This window comes from Acanthopagrus latus, chromosome 5 (assembly GCF_904848185.1).
Source record: "Acanthopagrus latus isolate v.2019 chromosome 5, fAcaLat1.1, whole genome shotgun sequence".
Taxonomy (NCBI): Eukaryota; Metazoa; Chordata; class Actinopteri; order Spariformes; family Sparidae; genus Acanthopagrus; species Acanthopagrus latus.
Window position 1 is genome coordinate 15,035,078 of NC_051043.1, and position 20,978 is coordinate 15,056,055.

The window sequence follows — 20,978 nt, forward strand, 5'->3', positions numbered from 1 at the left end:
TGCTTCATAGTGCAGCTGTAGGTTGTGGTAATGTCTGACTAGAAGCCTTTAATGAGGATGGGTTAAGTTAAATTTGCTTGAGTTAAGGACTGAAGACAGCTTATCAGAATTAAAAATTAGGTATTATCTTATCATTTTGCTGTTCTGTTGCAATGTCAAACCAATATTTGGTTGTAGCTATATTTACCTCCTATCCCTGGAATATCCTATTCTCTGGCCACAAAACACATTTCTCTCACTTTTTCTGCACTGAGGGCATAATTTTTATTTGAAGGCACTGTGCTCATTCACAAAATTTTCATGAGGGCATTCTCAGTTTTCAGGTATTTAATTTAAGCACATTATTCCTGTTTTAAATGGGACACAAGCCCTCATAAAGGTGCCTGTTCTCATAAAGCACGGTGAATATAAATGGGTTCATTCCTTACCCATCCCTTTTCCTGCAGTTCTAGCCTGGCAAGAGCAAAAGGCTTTTGGCTGCTTGCTGGGTGGCATTGTATTAATGCACCTGGTCCATTGACAAATACTTTTGATCTGTCAGACAGAGCGGGCACTCACATGATTACAGCACATAATTCAAGGTTTCAAAGTTGAATATTCTCATTTATTCTTTAATCTACCAGACATGTACGAACCTTGACAACAGCAGATGTCTTGTCTTAAACGTATGACCCCAGTATGTCAGTGAAGAGCTCACTCGTAGCTATTAGACCAGCTTTGTGTATCTGTTCACTGCCTCATCAGCTATGTAATACTGACACACACTTGCCTTAGGTATGTCGGTTTCCACCACACACAGCAGTCTGTCTTCTCGCCCTGTAATTTACCAACCAGCAAACACAATCACTGATGCTGTAATCCAGCAGATGAATCAAGTGAAGAAAGATTAGGGGAGTTAAGGGATCAGCATGATGTAAGAGCATAAAAGAATATAAATAGCATTCTTACTGCATATAGTTTGACTACAAAGACTAGACTGAATTTATCTAAATGTTGAACGTTTTGTGTTGTGTCCTCTGATCAATCCACATGTATCCTTTCTAGTACCTTCCTTGGTATTCATCTTCCTGTTGAATACTTGTGTGTTTCCCTGTCCTGATAATTTCCATCTATTTATCCGGTATGTAGAAGGAGCTGTCAGGCCATAAGAACATCGTTGGATACTTGGACTCCACAATCAATGCAGTGTCGGACAGTGTCTGGGAGGTCCTGATCCTCATGGAGTACTGTAAAGGTACAGTCTCTTAAACCATGTTAGCGTTATGTTTTATACTCGCAGTTAAGCTTCATTCAAGTTGAATTCAAACTAGGGGAATGGTTCCAACTCAAAAATGTTTTTTCTTGCAAATCTGTCTTTCATATATTTTTGATAGTTGTTGCATATAATAGTGATGAGTGAATGATGTTTGGTCTTCATATCATATTGAATCTTCTGGAAATTACTGTATGTATACCTTAAAAAGACAGCTTTATACTGCCCATTGGGTTGTTAATAGATTTTAATATTCACCAGCTTTCTGCACTTAGTTTATTGGGGTAGAGAGTTAAACTGGCCCATGGAGAAAAGTCTTCATATTTAAATTCTTTAATATATCTAATAGTTAAATGCTTTGTTGCTTTCTCTGTCCTCTTAGTGGCCTCTCTGTTGATTGTGGCAGCTCACTGGCTCAGCACTGCGTTTTGAAAGGCTATTTTGAGCGGTTTTGCTCACAATAATCAGATAGTTGGAGCCAGAACATGGTACATTAAACGTACTTAGAAACAGATTGAAACATTGATCCTGCTCACATTTTGATGACTGTATGATAAAAGCAGAAGATATTGTTGCGTAGTGAAACTACACATTGCATTTCCTGTTTTTAATGTTAGTGGCTTATTGTTATGGGAACACAAAAATATGACCTTGGCAACCTTATACTGATAGCAAAAACCAAGGCATTTAAATCAATATATATTGTAAATGTTGGAAAAGTTGGTTTGCATTAGTCAAAACATCAAACAAGCCGGCTGATGTTTGTTTCCTAGCTTGAGCTGATGACCCATGTTGAGTCTTAAGCTGACCTTCCGCCTCTCTTGTGCAGCGGGTCAGGTGGTGAAGCAGATGAACCAGCGGTTGAATGTGGGCTTCAGTGAGTCTGAAGTCCTCCACATCTTCTGTGACGCCTGTGAGGCAGTGGCCCGCCTGCACCAATGCAAGACACCCATCATCCACAGAGACCTCAAGGTGAAGAAAGCATTGAGTAACTATGCACATAACCACAGTGGTAATAGCTTGTACACATTCATTTTGTTAGTGCTATCTCGTTGCAACATTCACTGTACTGGAAAACTAGCAGACCTGAAAAGTCCCACAAAAGGAAAAAACAATATTCCTGGAACAGAAGCGTAAAAGAATAACTTGAGAGTTAGCATGAGCGGTTAAAGGAAGTGTTTCACCTACAAACTTCCTCAACAGAAAACCCTAAAAACCCTGCACTGTTTGACACGTCGTGTAGTGTCATACTCAGCTCATACACAAAATCAACAACAGTGGCCTTTTTTTGTCAACAAAATCAATAGAAGGAACTTGTAGATTTAATAGTTATTTATTACATATGATATATATACATATATATACATATATACATATACATCAAATAATGTTCATAAACTTAAGTGCTATAAATCTGCTTTGTCAGCAGAAAAAAGAATGCTTTGGTTTCACTTAACTGCTCATTCTAACTCCTCTGCTTCCTCTTATGCTCCCCTGCTTCCTTTGCCAGCTTGTTCTCTTATTTCCTCTCCTTGTTGTCTGTTACCCCCCTGTTTAGTTGCTCATCCACCTCAGTTTCCCTTTTTTGTTTTCCACCTACTCCTGCCAGAGCACCAAATGTTCTGTTTGTACAGGCCAAAGTAGATGGTACTGAAATTCCTCACTAACTTTCAGCTAACTTGATTTTAAGAATACTTATTTAGATCAGGGCTGGCTATAAGCCAGATTTACCCTCATTTTGCTGATGCTTGGAGGCTATGGCAAGTTCCCACCCTGGATGAATTCTCCTCAGTGCCCCTTCAGTGGGCCGCTGCACTCTGTCCAGTTGGACAAGCCTCTAAACAGTGCGGTCCCTTCAGCTCCACAGGCCCGTCCTCTGTTCGCTGTCTGTATCTATCTGTTCAGCCTACACGGCTTACATAACATTGCAGGGACACAAAAGACCACGGAGGCCCAGTCACGCATTGCCAGGGGAAGTGAGAGTGCAAAAAAGCCCCTTAACCCTGAGCTGTCAACAGTATTGAGACACTCTATGTTGCTTTCATTAGCTCCCTTTTTCAGTTTTCAGTTTAAAATATTTTTCTCCTGATACTGTACATATGCCTTACTGGCTTTACATTTGACATCTTATGCCCTTGTTGCACTTCCAGCCTCATCCTTGCCTTTTTGTCTTTTTGCTACTTGTTTCCCATCTTTCGTCCAGCTGTCTTAATTTCTTTTCATTTACTCAATAATTCTTACACCCTTCTTTGCTGTTTTTATGTAGCTCCTTGGGCTTGTAATCTGTCTACTTTGTTTTTAGATGATAGTTGTGTTTTAGAGACTGAGGGCTGAATCTCAAAATAGGAAACCTGTCTCATAACATAAATAAGAACAGATCATAGACATTGGAATTTGCCTTCTGTCAACCAGGAAGCAGACTATGATGAGACTCCTGCAGCAGAATTACTGTAATGAGGGCTTGTCTCACCACACCATCACTGTGTATTAAATCAGTTCTGTGTGTGGGATTTTTGAGGGTTTTTTTTTTCTCCAAGAGACTTTATCCAATAATTATCATTTATACCCATTATGATGTGATTAGGGATGTGTTTTGTCTTGGTTGATTGTTTGTTCATCTGTCTGCCACAATTATATCAGAGTCACAGCTGATCTGATCTTGATTGAATGACACAGCCAAGTTTAGCTTTTTCTAAATTATACAGTATGTAGATTGTCCATTGGAAAGGAGCTTGGTTGTTGTCAGACCAGTTCATTACTTGGAAAAGCTTGAGGGAAACCTGTAACATGACAAATAAATAGCAGTAGCAATTAACACCTGAAGATGTTTTTTTGGACAAATAAAAGCTGGTTAGGTCTGCTGGCATGAAGAGTGACATGTTTGCAACTTTAGTTGTAAATTTGATGATGACGTTATCTTCTATACCTGTGGGTGGTGTGATCCAAACATCCTGGGGTTGCATTTCTGTCTTTTGAAAATCGCTGTGACACTATGTTTTAAATCTACCTGTCAAGACAAATTTACATTCAGCTGCATCTGTCATTGCCTGTACTATATGTTGTCGGAGGATGTGGAGTTTTAATTGGTACCAATGCCATGATTGTGATGTGTTTTCCATGTGTTTCCTTTTCATTAAATCTAAAACCTGTGTCTACTCTTTACCAGGTTGAGAACATTCTTCTAAACGACCAGGGAAATTATGTGCTGTGTGACTTCGGCAGTGCCACTCACAAGGTTTTGCAGCCACATAAAGACGGAGTGGCTGCCGTGGAGGACGAAATTAAGAAGTAAGCTTTTTCCATCAGTGAAAGACACGTTCTATTGTTACTCAATACAGTAGTTGGTAAAACAATAACACCTGCCACTTCTGTGTTCTGGCTTCCACAACAATATTGATTTTCTAAGTTGACACTCTCAAGCAAAACCATTGCCAAATAAGACCAGCACATGATGGGCCTTTTGCACCACAGGAACTTTGGGATGAATCCAGCCCTGTTTTTGAAATCTCAGGAACACTACCAGCATTTTGTGCCTGCCCCCCAAAAAGTCCCTGCTACTGAGATATAGTACATAATACATAAAATCGGCCCTGCATCAGGGTGCTACTGAATGTTGCTGTCTTGTCAAGCTAATTATTCAAGGATGTTACAACATCAATTGTGTAATGAACATTTCTTTCAATTTTATTAACATTTTAACAGAAAGAGTGATGGAAAAAGGGGAACATTTTTTGTATTTAGAAATGAAGTTTAATTTTGATAATTGCTTTGATGCAGTTATTACTAAAGGCTCAAAAATAACTTGAAACTCAGCAGATTGTGTAGCCTCTCTTTTTATCGACATCAATGCTAATATCACATTGTCAGACTAGAGAAAATTACAAAGAAAAAACATGGCTTTGCAAATTTGAGACAGTCGTGGCCTTTTAATTGGTCTAATTTTTCTCATCTTCACAACTCTTCAAATGCAAACAGGAAACTACAAAAAGGAAGTGAAGTTTTTAACTTGGTTCTCAGGTCTCCTCAGTTCCTGGGACTACTTGGTAAAAATGGCCTTTAAATAGTAGATTTATTTGAGGGAAAGGTGTTACCTTTGTCACAACAGGGGAGTCTAAGGATGTTGGACATCCCAGGCCGACAAACCAACCTGCTGTAATCACACCCAGACCATCATCACAAGTCTTCACACTGCTGACAGTGTATTGGGACGTGGTGTATGCTGGCCTTCATGTATTGTCAAATCACAGCACTCTGTTCAGATCTGGCCTGTTAACTTTTCCCATATTTATAGCTGCAATAAAGTGTAATGTGTAGTGCTTATCTGCAGTATATGACCGTGTGTAAACTCTCCTTTGTAACACTGGCCATACAGGAACTGTCAGCCCTCTGAACTGTTGTGACTAAGACTTGTCTTTGCATTGTCATAGCTCAGCTGTGTTTATTCCAAACTGCTCCAGCTGCTTTGATGATTATCGGAAAGGCTCTCAATAGAAAACAAAATGAAACTGTTTGGCGGAAACTGTACTGTTTTGCCTTATCGCTCACTTCACTGCTCTCATTCAGTCATTTTTGGGCGCAGCAGGTAGCTTAACACCCTACTGTACACTACCTGCTCAGCAGCAAACAGCAGCCAAACACAATGACGAACTAGCTGATGAGCACAGGGAAGCATTAATCTGCTCAAGAGGCAGATATTTCCCCCGGGGGCTAGACAAAAAACAGATGTGAAAGAGAGTTAATATTAGACATAGATTGATCAGGCGGGCACTAATGCAACTCTGACAGAATGATAATATTGCTCCATAGCTGCTGTTTGTGTGAATGAACAAGTGTTCGCTGACAAGTTCACCATATTAACTTGTGAGCTGATGATATGTCATGTTGCGTCTACAACTTGCTTTGGCTGCCCCCATTGGCAAAAAACAAGTACTTGAGTAAAAGTGCAAAATCCCTCTAACCTCTGATGCTTAGTCATTTGAACATTAACCTGCCATTGACTGCTTCCTGTTGTTGTATCTCGCAGGTACACGACCGTTTCATATCGATCGCCGGAGATGATTAACTTGTATGCAGGGAAAGCCATCACCACTAAGGCTGATATCTGGGTAAGGTCCTACTTTTTGTGTGTGTCTGTGTGTGTGTTCGTGTGTATGTGTGCACGCGTGTGCGTGTGTGTGCACGTTGCAGAGCTGGTTTGTCCCGGCAGTGTCTGGTTGTCACTCTGGCCTGACAGGTTCCTCCTCTCTTTTTTGTCTGTCTCTCATGCTCTCTCTTTCTGTCTCGCTCGCCATTTCTCTTCTGGCCTGCCCAAGGCTATTTGCCTCGACCAGCTCTCCAACATTGTTTTTCTCTCATAAAACATTAAGTAACATCATTGACAACAAACCTAGGGCTTCGCCTCATCCTATTTCTCCCTCCCTGCTTGTCCTTTTCTGTTTTCCCTCCGTTTGAGATAATTAGGCCCCAGTTGAGAAGCTCGATAACTTTGTGTGAAATAGGCCTTGGCTGATTTAAAGGTGTGAGGTAGAGTAGCAGGAACAAGGCCTTGGACAGCAGCCATTTTGAGGTGCAGTGTAAATTGATGCACTAAAACCCGGTGAGTTAAAACAGGCAGCCTGTAAAGATGTGGCTGTTGATGGGACATATTGTGCATATCAATGTGTAACCTTCTCTAGGACTTTTTCTTGTTCTGTTCACTGAACTTTGAGTCACAACCTAAAAAGACAAGTACTGCTGAAATGATCACTTGGTTTCAGATGCTTTTAAAAGTAAGTGAATGAAACTACTGAGAGACAAAAACACTGGTGTCTCTCTGGGATGCTCCAATTTGGCAGAAATCATAGTCTAAATCAGGATTGTTCTGGTAAATATTGACCTTCTTAACATATTGTTTTTAATATGTTGTTTTTTTGTTTTTTTTAGAACTTCAATTTTTATTCTCAATACAACTATATCATCAGTTACATTTGCTTTAGTTATTTGATGTGACAAGATAGGGGGAAAAAAAGCAGAAAAGCAAATAAGCAGTTACTAGTATTTGCAATAAGTAGTTTGTAGCTCTCCCCTCTATTACTTGTGGTTTTACCCCCAATACAGCAATCAGTGGATAATGTTGTTTTTATGTTGGGTTTGAGAAAGGACCGCTGAAATTTGACTCTTGTCCTTTTTTGGTTGTTTTAAGCAACTGGCTTGACCAGATTTTTGCAAATGACTGCTTACTTGATGGTAGTGTGCTTTAGTCATACTACAGCTTGGGTGAGAGTGAGGCTTTTTTTCTTTTAGGGAGGAGTGAAAGTGCAATGCCGTAAAGGAGAGGGGTGCACTTGATTTCTGACAATTGACAAAATTAGCTCATAACCGCAGCTAGAAAGCGGCCCAATAATTGTGATTATCTCGATCATTTTGGTTTCATAATTATTTTATTCAAAAATTGTAAAATAAAATGAAACCTGATTAATCCTCTAGCCCTAGAATCTCTCAAAGTTGTCAGCCAAAGTATCATGGAAGAACAAATGGAAATGTTTTTACAATTGTAATTCTATACAGCTGTGAAGCTGGACAAGTTTTAGGAACTGAGTGTAGAAAACATCCATGTCTGCTGGTAACTTGTAGCTTTGAATAAGTGTCTACCTGCCACTCACTGAAACCAGTCTCACATGTGTACATTAACAGACGAACACTAGGAAGCTTTAAACAGGCCTTTGTTTGTAGGACGACAACTACTATGGGACGTTCAACAAAAACACCAACTTCCTGTAGACTACCCCCTACATTCTCACTTCCTGTTCTATTTTAGCCATGCATTTTGACGCTCTGCTATTTTATACATTGTTTTATACATTGTGCCTCAGATGTGTCAGATTCATTTATCCATGCGTTTTGGGGTTGTTTGGCTGATATCCTGACTGACCGGGATTAGGAGTTTAGTATCAAACTGGATTAGCCTGTTGAGTGGAGAACTGGGGAGAATTTCCATCTGCAGATTGAGGGTTTCAACACTGTTGCTAATTCCAAAGTCTCTTTCATCTCCAACTGTATCATCAACAAAAAGATGCTAGGGCCAAATATAGCTCAAACTGAATATATGATTTGGGAGCTGAGGGTTTTTGCATGTGGATGTGTTTGGAAAGCCATATTGCCAGGGGAGCGGATTCCAGCCCTTTATTTAAAAGCAGCTTTTTTAGCCACTGACATAAGGAAGATTAATTCTTTGTTAAGCAGTCCCGTGTAACCCAGCTGGTATAGAAAGGCAACCGCATTGGCAGAGTTTAGGATTCACTTCCCACCCAGATGGACTGTACTTGACATGTTTAGTGGTTTTAAAAGTCAGTATTTCACGTGTGTTTACGATATCTATGATAACTTACTCATATAATTCTTCCTCATGTCTTATTAAAAGCACATATTGTGTGTTGTCTCGAATACTCCTCTTGAATCCCCTAGTGGACAGCTTCTTTGTGTTGAGACCAAATCAAACTGATGCATTGAGATTTTTTTATTTAGTTTTGAAAAAATGGTGTGACAAAACATAAATACAGCAAGATATCTTATCCCTTTCTCATGTGATAAGATTATTAATACTAGTTACAAATATTTATGTTTTTATTAGATCATACAGGTTCCGTAACCCACGGAAAACTTACTTCCTTTTGGTGTCAATTTCTGTGAACTTAATTTACACAGGTCCTCTATTTTTTCATCACAATGCAGTAAATTTAGTCTTTTTAGGGGTGGTTTGTTTTTCAGAATGTGTTGTTTGATGATTGTCTTGCAATGTATCGATGTACGTATAATGTATTGAAATCACAGAATTGTATCGCGACACTATCAATATCTTTGGCAACATATCCTGAATCGTATCATGTTGGGAGTGACTTCTCTGCGACTCCCACCCCCAGTTTCAGTACAATATGATACCAAAACTCAAGTGTTTATTTGGTACCACATTAAAAATTTCAATCGATGCCCAGCCCTAAAAGTTACTTGGTTCGGTTGTTTTTCAACACTGTTTCTGTTCTCTCCACAGGCACTTGGATGCTTGTTGTACAAGCTGTGTTTCTTCGCACTTCCATTTGGGGAGAGTCAAGTTGCCATATGTGACGGAACCTTTATCGTTCCAGATAACTCCAAATTCTCCTTCAAGTTGCACTGCTTAATCAGTAAGTTTGTAACTTAACATGGATCAGTATCATAATGTGTTTTCTTATGATACTGGACTAATTATGTACTACCTCAGAATAATATACTATCACTATTTAAAATCTAAATCACATTTATTACTAAGTAGATTTTCACATTCAAAGAATTTGCCTTGGTATATTGGTGCATAACAATAAACGATATATCGAGAAAATATAACATGAAGATGAAACTACTGTAAGCAAAGACGCAACAATAGAAAAATGAAAATAGTCTGTTTTCCAGGTACAATAAATGTAATGTCAATATATCATTTGCATTTTCTCTAGTAAACAATATGTGTTCGTTCTGATTATTTGGGAGTTACTTGTCACAAGGGTTTAAGTACTGAACTAGTGCTTTTATGCCACATTTTCAGTTTATACTAGAGAAAGGTAAAATGTTCGAGGTGGAAAACCTTCCTCCACATGATGTAACTTGAATGTAGACATGACTGTGTCAAGTTATAGTAACTAACTCAGTTATACAGAGTGCAGCACAGAAGATTTCTTGTGTGTGTTCACTCACATGGGAACATGTTATTATGTATGTATTTACATCTTTAGCCTATTTGTACCACTCAGACTGCCATTCATGACAGCCTTGCTTGCTTCCCCAAATACCGGTACATGTCTTAGTGGAGCTTCCGTTTTAAAATAATTTGACCAGCAGTGCCACCAAGTGGCCAAAGAGAGAAGATGCAAATCCACCTCAATAAATTTGCTGGTATTGTCCTGCATGCTGTTTAAAATGACCTTTGTGTCCTTTCCAGGATATATGCTCGAACCAGACCAGGAGAAGAGACCAGACATTTACCAAGTGTCCTACTTTGCCTTCAAATTAGCTGGAAAAGACTGTCCAGTGCAAAATCTCTTTGTAAGTCATTGAAATGATACAGTTTTAGCTATAGCATTTGTCGTCATTTGCTTGTTTAACATCGTCTACTGACCTTTTTCCAGAACTCTCCCATCCCTACGTCGCTCCCAGAGCCTCTAACAGCCAGTGAGGTCGCTGCTAAGAAAAGTATGACAAAAGCCAGGTAATGCTTATCGACAGGAACAGATTTTTCACCTTTTAGTTCAGTTTGCTTTAAAGAGTGATTTGTTTTCTCCTTAGGCTAATGATAATGAATAAGTTACTTGTTTGTTGTGGAATTCATCATATATCTAGGCAGAACAACACAGTAGACATCAGAATGGCACATAGTGCAAACCTTCCTGTACATAGATTTGGGTCAAGGGAAAATCAAGTGACAAGTTCAACTCCTCCCTTCCAGGATAACAGATTCTGTGGGACCGACAGAAACATCAATAGCTCCCAGACAGAGGCCAAAAGCGGCAAACAGTAACGTCCTGCCTCTCGCCACTGTCACCCCTGTCAAGATGACCATGCCTTCAGCACCCATCAGCAATGGCCAGAAAGGTTTGTTTGACAGTAGTGAAAGTGATAGCTAAAGTCTATACAGGTTTCTTGGAAAAGACGCTGGAACAGTACTGAGTGCATATATCTTCAGTCATTCAGTTTACTTGTGTTGATTGTTGTGCTCATTGTGGTGTTCAAAGAATAATAAATTCATCAATCTATACCACAAATCACAATGAGCCCCTTACGGGAAACTTTGATTTGTGGTATCGGGTTATAAAATTAAGCCTTAACATGAATTGCGCTTTCCACTCAGCTCCCACCCCTGGCTCCGTGCAGCCTTCCATTCAGGCCCAGCCCAGCAGTCAGCAACACCGAGTCCTGCAGCAGCTACAGCCTGGTGACCTGCGTCTACAACAGCTACAGCAGCAACAGCATCAACAGCATCACCACCACCAACAACTACAAGCAGTGCAACAACAACATATAAATGCACAGCAACTCCAATACCTCCAGGTACATACACATCATCGTAGTACTGATTTTGTAGTGGTTGAGTAATTCTTGAACCATCAGTAAGAGGAAATGTTAGATATTTAATGTCTTCACATCTGTTTTCAGTATCAACAAGCTGTGCAGCAGTCCCTCCAGCTTCAGCAGCAGCAGCAGCAGCAGCAACAGCAGCAGCAGCAGCAGCAGCAGCAGCAGCAGCAAGCCCTCCTCCAACAGCAGCAGCAGCAGCAGCAGATGATGATGCAGCCAATGTATCAGCAGCAGGTTGCACAGGCTCAGGCTCAGGCTCATTACGCAGCCATGGTAAGTTATGTTAGAGGTCTTAACCTGGTGCCAAGGCTACCAGGACTTGAAATAGACTCCCTGTCTGTGCTAGAATAGACACCCAACAAATCAAATGTGCTTTTGTTCATGTTCAAGCCCATTCAAGCCTTTGAGGATGCTTTTAAATCAAAATTATGACAGAATTTCAGAGCAGAAGACTTAACCAAAATCCAAAACTGTAATAAATAGTTTGAGCAAATGACAGCAAAGCACATGGTGACACAGCATGAAATAACACAGAGCTGAACATTTCATTTAATGTCAGAATGCCCTAAAATTGCTCTCTCTGTTCCAAACACTGGCAGCCAGTCCTCTTCAGTCGATTTGCTTCTTGTGTGTGCCAAGCAGCATTGGAAGCAGACGCTCAAACTTCCTACTGACTCAGTCCAAATATTCAGAAAACTAGTATTTACACAGCTACTGAATCAAACACACAAACACAGGTCCTCCAAATGCGTACTGTTAGGGCGGCGCAATTTTTAGTCTGTTTCCCACCAAACGCGTACCATCTGTTTTATTTCAGAGGCAATCTGGTCTGAGCGAAGCCACGAGGGGATCGAACAGAGGGTGAAATCGAGCAGTTTTCTCTGTGTTGCATCGTGACATATGAAGCAGTTCACAAGCAGGGGAAGAGAGCACCTCCGAAAATGATTGTTCTTATTCCCGAGATACCTGCTAACTGTTTAAAAGCAGTGTTTCCTCTGTGACATTGATCTGCCCCTTACTGTAGTGAGGAAACTTTGCTAAGTGACTGCAAATTGCTAATATGGTGTGATGACATCAGATCAACTAATTGTATTTTAAAAGCACAACGGTGGTGTGTGTATAAGAGCTCAACAAATATCTGTTAAGAATACATGGTAAAAGGGAGCAGAGAATGAATCAACAGTAGCAACATTAAGAGCCTGGTTAGAAGCATGAATTTTTAGCTAACCCTAACCCACAGGTAGCAAAAAACATAAAACATATGAAAATGTTGAATTTGGGTTTTGAGATTTCTTTTCACCTCTTTAAAAGAACTCACATCAAACATTGCTCTAATATTCAAAGATTTATCTGAGCTTAATTCCCTGGACAGTAGTGCTAGATACTTCTGTAGAGCCAAGCTTAAATCTATTCTTTGTTGTTTTTTAACATGAATCCTCTGAGAAAAGGAAGCCTCTTTGATCTGATCAAAGTCAGATCTACAGCTATCAGGTGGAAATTGTTTCTCTGGTGAATAACATGGTGAAGAAAGTGGACCATTTACTAGCAAGTGAGTCAGATATTTTTTGGGGAGCTGGAGACCAAACCACAACTAAAGGAATGTGAATATTGGAATCCAAGTGAATGCTCCAAATGAATGCTAAACTTGCTCTGCTTCTGTGGAAAAAAAGAAAAGAAAAACTGCGAAAATATTATCTGTGACGGCCGATGAGATGTTAAGAATGTTCATCAGTGAGCTTGTTTTGGAGTTTGCGCCCCCGAAAATCAATCAATGAAGCTTCAAAGTTGACAGCCAGTGTTTGATCCTTATTTCATGTGAAACTTGGCTTATTTGTAGTATTTGGTGTCCGACATGCTGTCTGACTTTCATTCCTTCATCCCTCCCCTCCACTGTGTCCCCAGCTTTCCAAATCCAGAACTGGTTTCTAACAACATTTCATCATCTTGTTGCCGTCATTGTGCGCCATGATATCAAAGGTCCGTCCCTCATTCCCTTCCTCCTCTTCTCCCTCTCTTCCTTCCCTAACAGCTGCACCAGTACCAACAGGCTTTTGTCAGGCAGCAGCAGCAGCAGCAACAACAACAACAGCAGCATCATCATCAACATCAGCAACATCAGCAGCAGCAGCAGCAGCATCATCCCGCTCAGCAGCCTCTCCCCTATATGTCCTCCCCTCTTGAGTTCCAGATTCCACCGTGTTCCTATAATGTGACCACACCCACTGCTGGAACTGGAGCTGTACCTGCTCAGATCGGGGGACCATCCCCTGTGGATCCCTCATACACTAACACGAGGTAGCATCCCCCCCTGAATTTTTAAAAAATCTCATTCTTTATGGATGTAAATTCTTTACATTTCCTTGGCTTTTTAAAATGAAACCAAATCACCGATAGTAGTTTCTTGAGAAAAGTTTTCATTTCTGCACTGAGCTAAGACTAAGATTTCTTTTCCTTGCTAATTCTGCGTTTAAAAGTCCCACATTGTAGGAAGTGAGATTTCCACGTTTCTTTTGTTTTAAAGCGGGTCTTTGTGCTAAATAAATAGTGTGAAATTATCACTCCACAGAGAAATTCACACAGCCTAGATTCAGAAACTGTGCCTTCAAATCAGCAGTTAGGACTTCTGTGACGTTGTGATGTCACAACTATACACTCTCTCCGGCCTCACACATACCGCCAGCATGTTGCAAAAACCCCAGCAGAGCTGAGGCAGACACACGTTGGACAGAGCTTGCTCAGGCATGTTAGAGCTGAACAATCAGAGCAGACTGGGCTTTTTGAAAGGTGATCCTCAGAGAGATCAACAATAGAGATGGAGTATATTCTGTACAGTACTTGTCATCATTTTCGATTGTTGTGACAATGATAAATATACATTTGCATAAAGCAAACATATTTTTCTATTACCATGTTTATAATAGTATTAAACACTTAAAAATATGCCTTTAAGGTACATTTAGAACAGAAAAAGTGCGATTAATTTGTGATCAGTCATGTGTTAATTATGAACAATCATGCAATAAATTGCGAATATTTAAATTGATTGACAGTCCTTGAAAAAATGTTTTTGAACATTTGAGAATGCAAACATGTTTTAGTTGACACTGAAAATAACACTGAAAGAGCTGCATTTATTTACATAATTTGCAAAATTTAAATTAATGTAAAGAAGCACACTTTTTCATTTCTGCTTGTTGACCCCAATAGATGTGTCAGATGAACCTTGTAAGCTTAAGAATCATTCAATGCAGTTCTTCCTTCAATGCCCAGAATTAGGTTTTTGATAAAATCTGACAGCCTTGCTAATCTCTAATTATCATAACAGAAATGTGTGAAACAGTTTATCATTGTTATTTCCACAGTAGAAACCCGCTGCTTGCTTCAGATGGGATCACGCCACCCTCTCAGAGCTGCAACATTACATTCAGCAACCCCCCTGACATGTCGGGCTGGAACCCTTTTGGAGAGGACAACTTCTCCAAGTTGACTGAGGAGGAGCTGCTCGACCGGGAATTTGACATGCTCAGAGCAAGCAAGTGACCTCTTCAGTAGTTCTTGTGCAGAAACACATTCTTTATGTGCCAGGAAGAGGTGAGGTTTCATAGCTGTAGATATTCTAAGTTTCTTCTCCTCTGTGTTCTTTTACATACAGAAAAGCCAGTGGAGAGAACAGCCAGCGTGGAAGCTGACCGAGCACAGCTTGCTGCCTCCACTGCCAAGCCCCTCCCACCAGAGGACCTGTTCGGCTCAGTCCCATTTGTGGCCAGCGCAGGCAAGTTTTAGAGGAGTCTCTACCGTGAGGACCCAACACTGTGGAGCCACCCTCCTGCTCCCCCTACCCCCTGTCCAGCACTTCTGTTCCCACCTGACCTCCAGTTAGGAGCTATGCTACACAGACCCCACAGTGGGCATTACAAACCAATGATCAGTCAGATTTTTCATTTGTTTCCCATTTGCAGTTGGCAGAGTAGTTGTGCTCCTGCTCTTCTTTGACTCACTTAGGAAGAAAACTGTAAGCAGGAAAAGCAGGCGCAGTGAAGTGGTGAAAGCACTTTCTGAATTCACTGCAATCAGCTGTGGCTTTTAATACTACGATTTCTAACTGCCCTGCTGTGCAAAACCTTTATGCAAGTCCACTGAAATAAGTGTTGAGTCTCTTAAGCTCTCTGAGTGAAGCTAGGCACTAACTCTGCCATGGATGGGGGTTACATTACATCCCTGTCTAGATCAAAACAGCTGGGGCAAGATACTAACACACAGGGGGTCTCACTATGTCAGCTGGAGAGACATACGCTCACACTGAGGCTCTTTGCTTTAAATTAAAATTTGTATTTCCGTGCATAAAAACAAGCAAAACTTCCAACTCGCTGTGTCTAACAATGAACACAGCTGGAGAAAATTCCATCGGCACTAAAAGCAATATGAACATAACAAGGCTGAAGTGACGAGCTGACACGTGGTTGGTACTAATTAGGGCTGAGTGATGTCAAATTTAACAGCCATTTACACCACAGAATGTTGTTGATCCCTTAATAACAGTTTTACATGCATAGGCTGTCTAATTAAAAGCTACAGCTTTGATTCATAAACAAAAAGTTCTTGATTTCTCAAGGCTTCTAAATGCTGTTGAATTTTCAGAGTTGTAATATTTGAGAATATAATTTCACACAGAATCCAGTCGCACTTCTCTTAATGAAGTTTCTTATTAGCCATTGAGCCGGTGTTAACACTTTGTTGTAGTCGCAGCTTGTGACCTGAAGATGGTGGATGTTGTATCAGACTGTTGGCCCCTTTGGTTATATTTAGATTTAATTCCAGAAGAAAAGAATTCATTAATTAGTTGATGTAGCTTTTGGTTTGTGTCCAGTCCTTTTTTATGTTTATCACTAACTCTGCACCTAACTATTTCTCATGTTAATTAGTAGTACCCACTTCAGAAATTCTACAACCAGGCTTGTGATATTTGGAATTTCTGTTGGGCAGATGGTTATACATCCAACAAAGCAGACTCCAACAGATGATTCCTCTAAAAAGCGACCCAAATCTTCCTCTTCCGGTGTGTTCAGTGCATTATTAGTCATTCTAGTGATAGCAATTGAATCCAAACATCGCTCAGCCCTGGTACGGATAAACGCGATTGGGAGGCGAAAAAGGCGACACTTGAACTTCCAATCTTGTTGCTTTTTGTCATTTGTTTACATTAAAACACCACCGACCCTCTTTGGCCATTGAAGCAATGCAATGCAAAGATTCCTCACGAATTGCAGTTGTTTTAGGTTTTTTTTTTGTTGTTGTGACGAAGCTTCAAGTGTTGGTTTGTGGACCATGAACTTTACTGTGGAGGCCGATGTTCACACTCACTCTAATCTAACCTGATGATCAGTTCTCATTTGACTTAACCAACCAGTCAGACTGCATGTGGTTGAACCCCGACACAGAGCATAGCCTTGGCATAACAATGTGAATATCAAAGTGCAGTATTCCTACATATATTACATCAATGGCAGCAATAAGCTTCTGTGCCTCTGTACTCTTCCTGCTCCTTCAATGTGAATTGGTCATGTTTTGATAGGTAATTTAGAACTGTTGTTTGTAACTCAGACTATATTTAATGATAGACGGTATGAACGCTAAAAGATTTTCTAGAGGAGAGTGAGAGTAGATTTTTTTTTTTCTACAGTGAAATTCATCTCGTGTCCTTAAACATGCAGGCTTAATGCAAAGTCCAGTGGCTACAATCTAGAGTAGACTAAAACGAGATAATGCAATATAACCCTCTAAGCACTTGAATGTAGGTGTTGAAATACTTTGTCTTCACTTGTTACTTAATAAATATGAAATTCTATTTGAGCTAAAATTGGATCAAAGACAAAACCAAAAAGAACAGAAACCAAACTGATCGAAGGGACTTTTTTAAAAATGAATTTAAAGCCCAGGAAGGTTAACTTGAGACTGGGTGTCGTTCGTTCAGGCTGGCATGAAAAAATTTGCAACTGATTTTTGATCAGCCTTTTAGCTTCCTGTGTATGTGCCATCACAGTGTGTCAGTTGGTTGTTAGGTGTCAAATATTCCTGTGCTCACACACCGTTGGCAACTTCTCATAAGCAAAAATGACATGGTCGACATCTCAACACCAGTATTTGATCAGCTGTTGATGTTTTATGATAGAAATGCTCAGAGGCAAAGCTGCAGTAAAAGGGGCTTTAATCCATCCTCACAAATCCGTTTACCTCGTTTCTGTGCTTCTGTCTATAAAAGATACGAAAGGGTCCCACATGGTGTGTGACTTTGGATTGACAACCAAGGATTTCACCATGGTTCTTTAACCTAAAATAGTCCAAAGTGTTGGTGGTGATGTGATTAAAGCAGCTGATATAGAGCTTTGGTGACCAAAGATAGCCAAACAGTTTTAAAACTCTAGGATGAAATTCTTAGAACAATCAGAAGATTGCCATGACTTTACAAGTGCCAAAAAAGGGTGGTTTTCCTAAATTGTCCCTCATATATCCAGAACTTGGTCCCAAGTTTGCTTTTTTGTGTGGCATTTTCAAAATATGAGAGCAGCACCTTTGGCTGTTATTTACATGTCGTCTTGTTTATGTTATAGTAGAGCTGTGGGTCAATCATCAAATAGCCTCAAAATTGATCTATTGTTCATTCTGACAGATTGCTAATCAAGATTTGATCAGTCCCATCCCGACAGTGTGACATGCAGTGGACCTGCAAGATGGCTGCCGGTGCATTATCTATAGGGCTGTGCAGGACAGCTTTCAGCCAGCTATCAGCCGAGCTAGGACAGACAGAATGAGAGCAGTGAAGTTGCCTGCGGTGTGACCACACATTTTAACTGAATTCCTTTTTTTATTGCAATTATTCCAACATTTTCCTGAAGAATTTTAAGGCTTTCTTTTATCGTGGAAGTTGCTTGATTTCCATTTCTAAAGTGCCTTCGTGTGGCATTCTTCTTTACCCGACCAACTACACTGGGAGAATTATTTTTTTCCCCACATTCCTACAAGTGAATGACATTTTGTCTCGACATTTAGCTGAATAAGGAAAATGGTTCTGATTAAAGGAAAGACACTGAAAATCAGGTGATGGGTTGATGCACGTCTTTCAGGTAAACAGCTTAAAAGGTCTTATTAGAAAGTACATGTGGAGGCTGGTGAACAAGTTATTCTGCCCTGTCTGGAGCATTACTCCGACCCAACTGTAATGTACTTAGTGACACAACCTAGTATCCTAAACCGTTTCTCTTTAGGTAGAACATGACCGGCTGATGGCACATTCAGTAGTGTAAATGTCAATCGTTGTGCTAAAAGGAGTGCTCGGTGCGTGTTCTGATGATATCTGTCAAAATGTTGAACATTTAGATTTTTTTTCTTTATGTTGTTTTTAAATCCATACAATCCTAAAGGGCTGTATGTTTGTTAATCCTCACTGTGCTGCTGTTATTCCGCCTTAGAGCAGCAAGTGAGAAAGTGACCCATCTTAGTCACCCATGCACACATGAATCATACACATTATTGTACAAATGTATTAACTTGGTAAGATGTAATTCATGTGTTTAGCCGAAGGTAAGTGTGGAGAACAGTTAATGTTACTTGATGCTTCTGTTCCACGTCATGTTTCCGCTCATATCACCGCCTGCTTTTGTCAGGCCTTTGTGTTTGTCAGGCCTGTCAGTTCTGTCAGTTACTATTATTACTATTATTTGCTTTTGTTTCTTTTCATTTTTCATTCAGTAAGACAGCCATATTCAGAAACATCTTGTTCATGTGTATTGGTGGATGGATCTATAGTTTGGACAGTGAACCATCAAAGCCAAAAAAAAAGACAAATGAAAGGGACGACCAGAGCCATTAACTGCACTTTATTTTCTTTTTTAAAGTGTGAGAGGATATTATTCCAGGGTTTGTCCGAACAAACAAACATAGACATTGAATATGTTGTTTATATATTGTTTACATTTGCAGGTTTTCTGTGCTTTTTGCCTCTCTGTCTGGGGTCTTGTTTAACCCGTTTCTTAGACATTTTAGTCAGCTTTACATCCTGCTAGAAGCCCCAGAACAGATGTGTAAAAACGTTGGGAATTTTTATTTGCAGTCAAGTCAACTCTTCAGTTTTAGTCATACAGCACCTGGTACCGCTCCTGCAGAAAGAATAAAACCTATAGATCAATAAATTGTCTTATACATATCTTGTTTTTGCAACAGACTATGTAAAAGGTCCTGTATCATACTGTGAGTGTGAATGTATTTCTTTATAGAATGTTACTGATAAATAAAAAGCATTCAAAATCAAAATTCACTTTGGTTCCTTTTTTATAGCTCTGTAAAATATAATGAAGTTTAGAGTCTCTCCACCACTACACCACGTGCAAGATGTTCCTGTTGTTACATGGCTGTCTTTGTTTGAGCTCTCTGTCGTCCAATCAGACTGCGACAAAGCGAAGCAGATTTTAACGTATTGTCGGGAAGTCGACGGTCAAAACAAACGTTAATGCACAGAACATGTCGATTGTGTTTGTCGCACACAAGTGTGTGAAACATTAAAAAACGTAAGCAGCTTATCTGAGATGCACGCCTTGTGATGTTTACATTAAAGCCCTGATGGTGATAAACCAGCTCAGTGTGGTGAAGTTAAGATCCAACATGTCCCCCTGACCTCATTTCACTGTTTTCTCTTCCAAAGTTGTTCTCAGAGGGACTCAGCCGCAGGTGACCTGAGCATTCATGGATCACCTCAGTTGGTTCACGTTTTTTTCTGTAGTTGTACACTTAAGTCTTTATTTCTGTCTATAGTTATAGTTATTTTACTTGTGTGGTAACATGTTTGTAGCATAATCTGTCACGTACAGATGGCTCTTGTCAGTAGAGGCATCTGAATGTCTTTTCAGATGGTAAATCAGTCAGTAGCTGTTTGTAAAACACCAAACACTAAAACTCCTTCATCATTTATGTGAGTGAATCTATTTATTTATGTTTCCAAAGGGACTGAAGCTGAAGTTGCATGAATAAATTTGCAGTCTCATTTTTAAAGTGAATTTCTATCACATTAACAAGCTGTTATTAATTAATCAAATACATGGTGCAGCTTGTTCTACATGATGAAAATGATAAACAAAAAAGAACTGTAGTGTCTGAGTTGGTTTGTTTTATGATGCATTGTAGAGTGCTGGAGAAGATGGAACAGTTAAAATATTTCTCACCTTTACCGAACCTACGTTTTTAGTAAAACTAGGAGTCTTGTCCAGGGATTTGACCCCAATAGTTGATGCTTGATATTTTAATCTAATCTAATCCTGTTATTCAAGCCTGAACAGATGGATTAACATGTACAGTATGGTACTTTTTTTATAATGATTTCACACCGGCGCTATGTACATTTTCACAGGTCTTTTGACCTTCAGTCACACAAATCCTCAGTTGTGTCAAAGTAAAAACAGATTAAACTCAATCTGAGTTCTTACTGCTGGTAAGTACTTGTTTTTCCTGTCGTGTCGTCAGAAAAAAAAAAAATCATAGAAATTCAAATAAGAACATCAGAAGGTGTGTTTATTTGTTTAATATTGATGAATTTACAGGCAGAATGGCATGTCATTAAATATTCCTCTTATGATTATTTTCCTTAATGAGTATT

The 20,978-nt window shown here is 39.7% G+C and overlaps 1 protein-coding gene across 2 annotated transcripts in view; it reads left to right on the forward strand.

The window, feature by feature from the left end:
• bmp2k (BMP2 inducible kinase) overlaps positions 1-20,978 on the forward strand; it is a 45,328-nt gene that overhangs the window by 18,749 nt on the left and 5,601 nt on the right. The window contains exons 3-15 of one of the 2 annotated variants that reach the window (XM_037097220.1): positions 1,129-1,234; positions 2,082-2,224; positions 4,419-4,540; positions 6,276-6,357; positions 9,279-9,411; positions 10,203-10,306; positions 10,390-10,469; positions 10,707-10,852; positions 11,109-11,308; positions 11,414-11,608; positions 13,365-13,630; positions 14,701-14,867; positions 14,988-15,107. In XM_037097220.1, the coding sequence (XP_036953115.1) occupies positions 1,129-1,234; positions 2,082-2,224; positions 4,419-4,540; positions 6,276-6,357; positions 9,279-9,411; positions 10,203-10,306; positions 10,390-10,469; positions 10,707-10,852; positions 11,109-11,308; positions 11,414-11,608; positions 13,365-13,630; positions 14,701-14,867; positions 14,988-15,107 (1,864 nt within the window). Of the gene's footprint in view, positions 1-1,128; positions 1,235-2,081; positions 2,225-4,418; positions 4,541-6,275; positions 6,358-9,278; positions 9,412-10,202; positions 10,307-10,389; positions 10,470-10,706; positions 10,853-11,108; positions 11,309-11,413; positions 11,609-13,364; positions 13,631-14,697; positions 14,868-14,987; positions 15,108-20,978 lie in introns of both variants that reach the window. The other variant, XM_037097219.1, reaches the window with a different exon arrangement.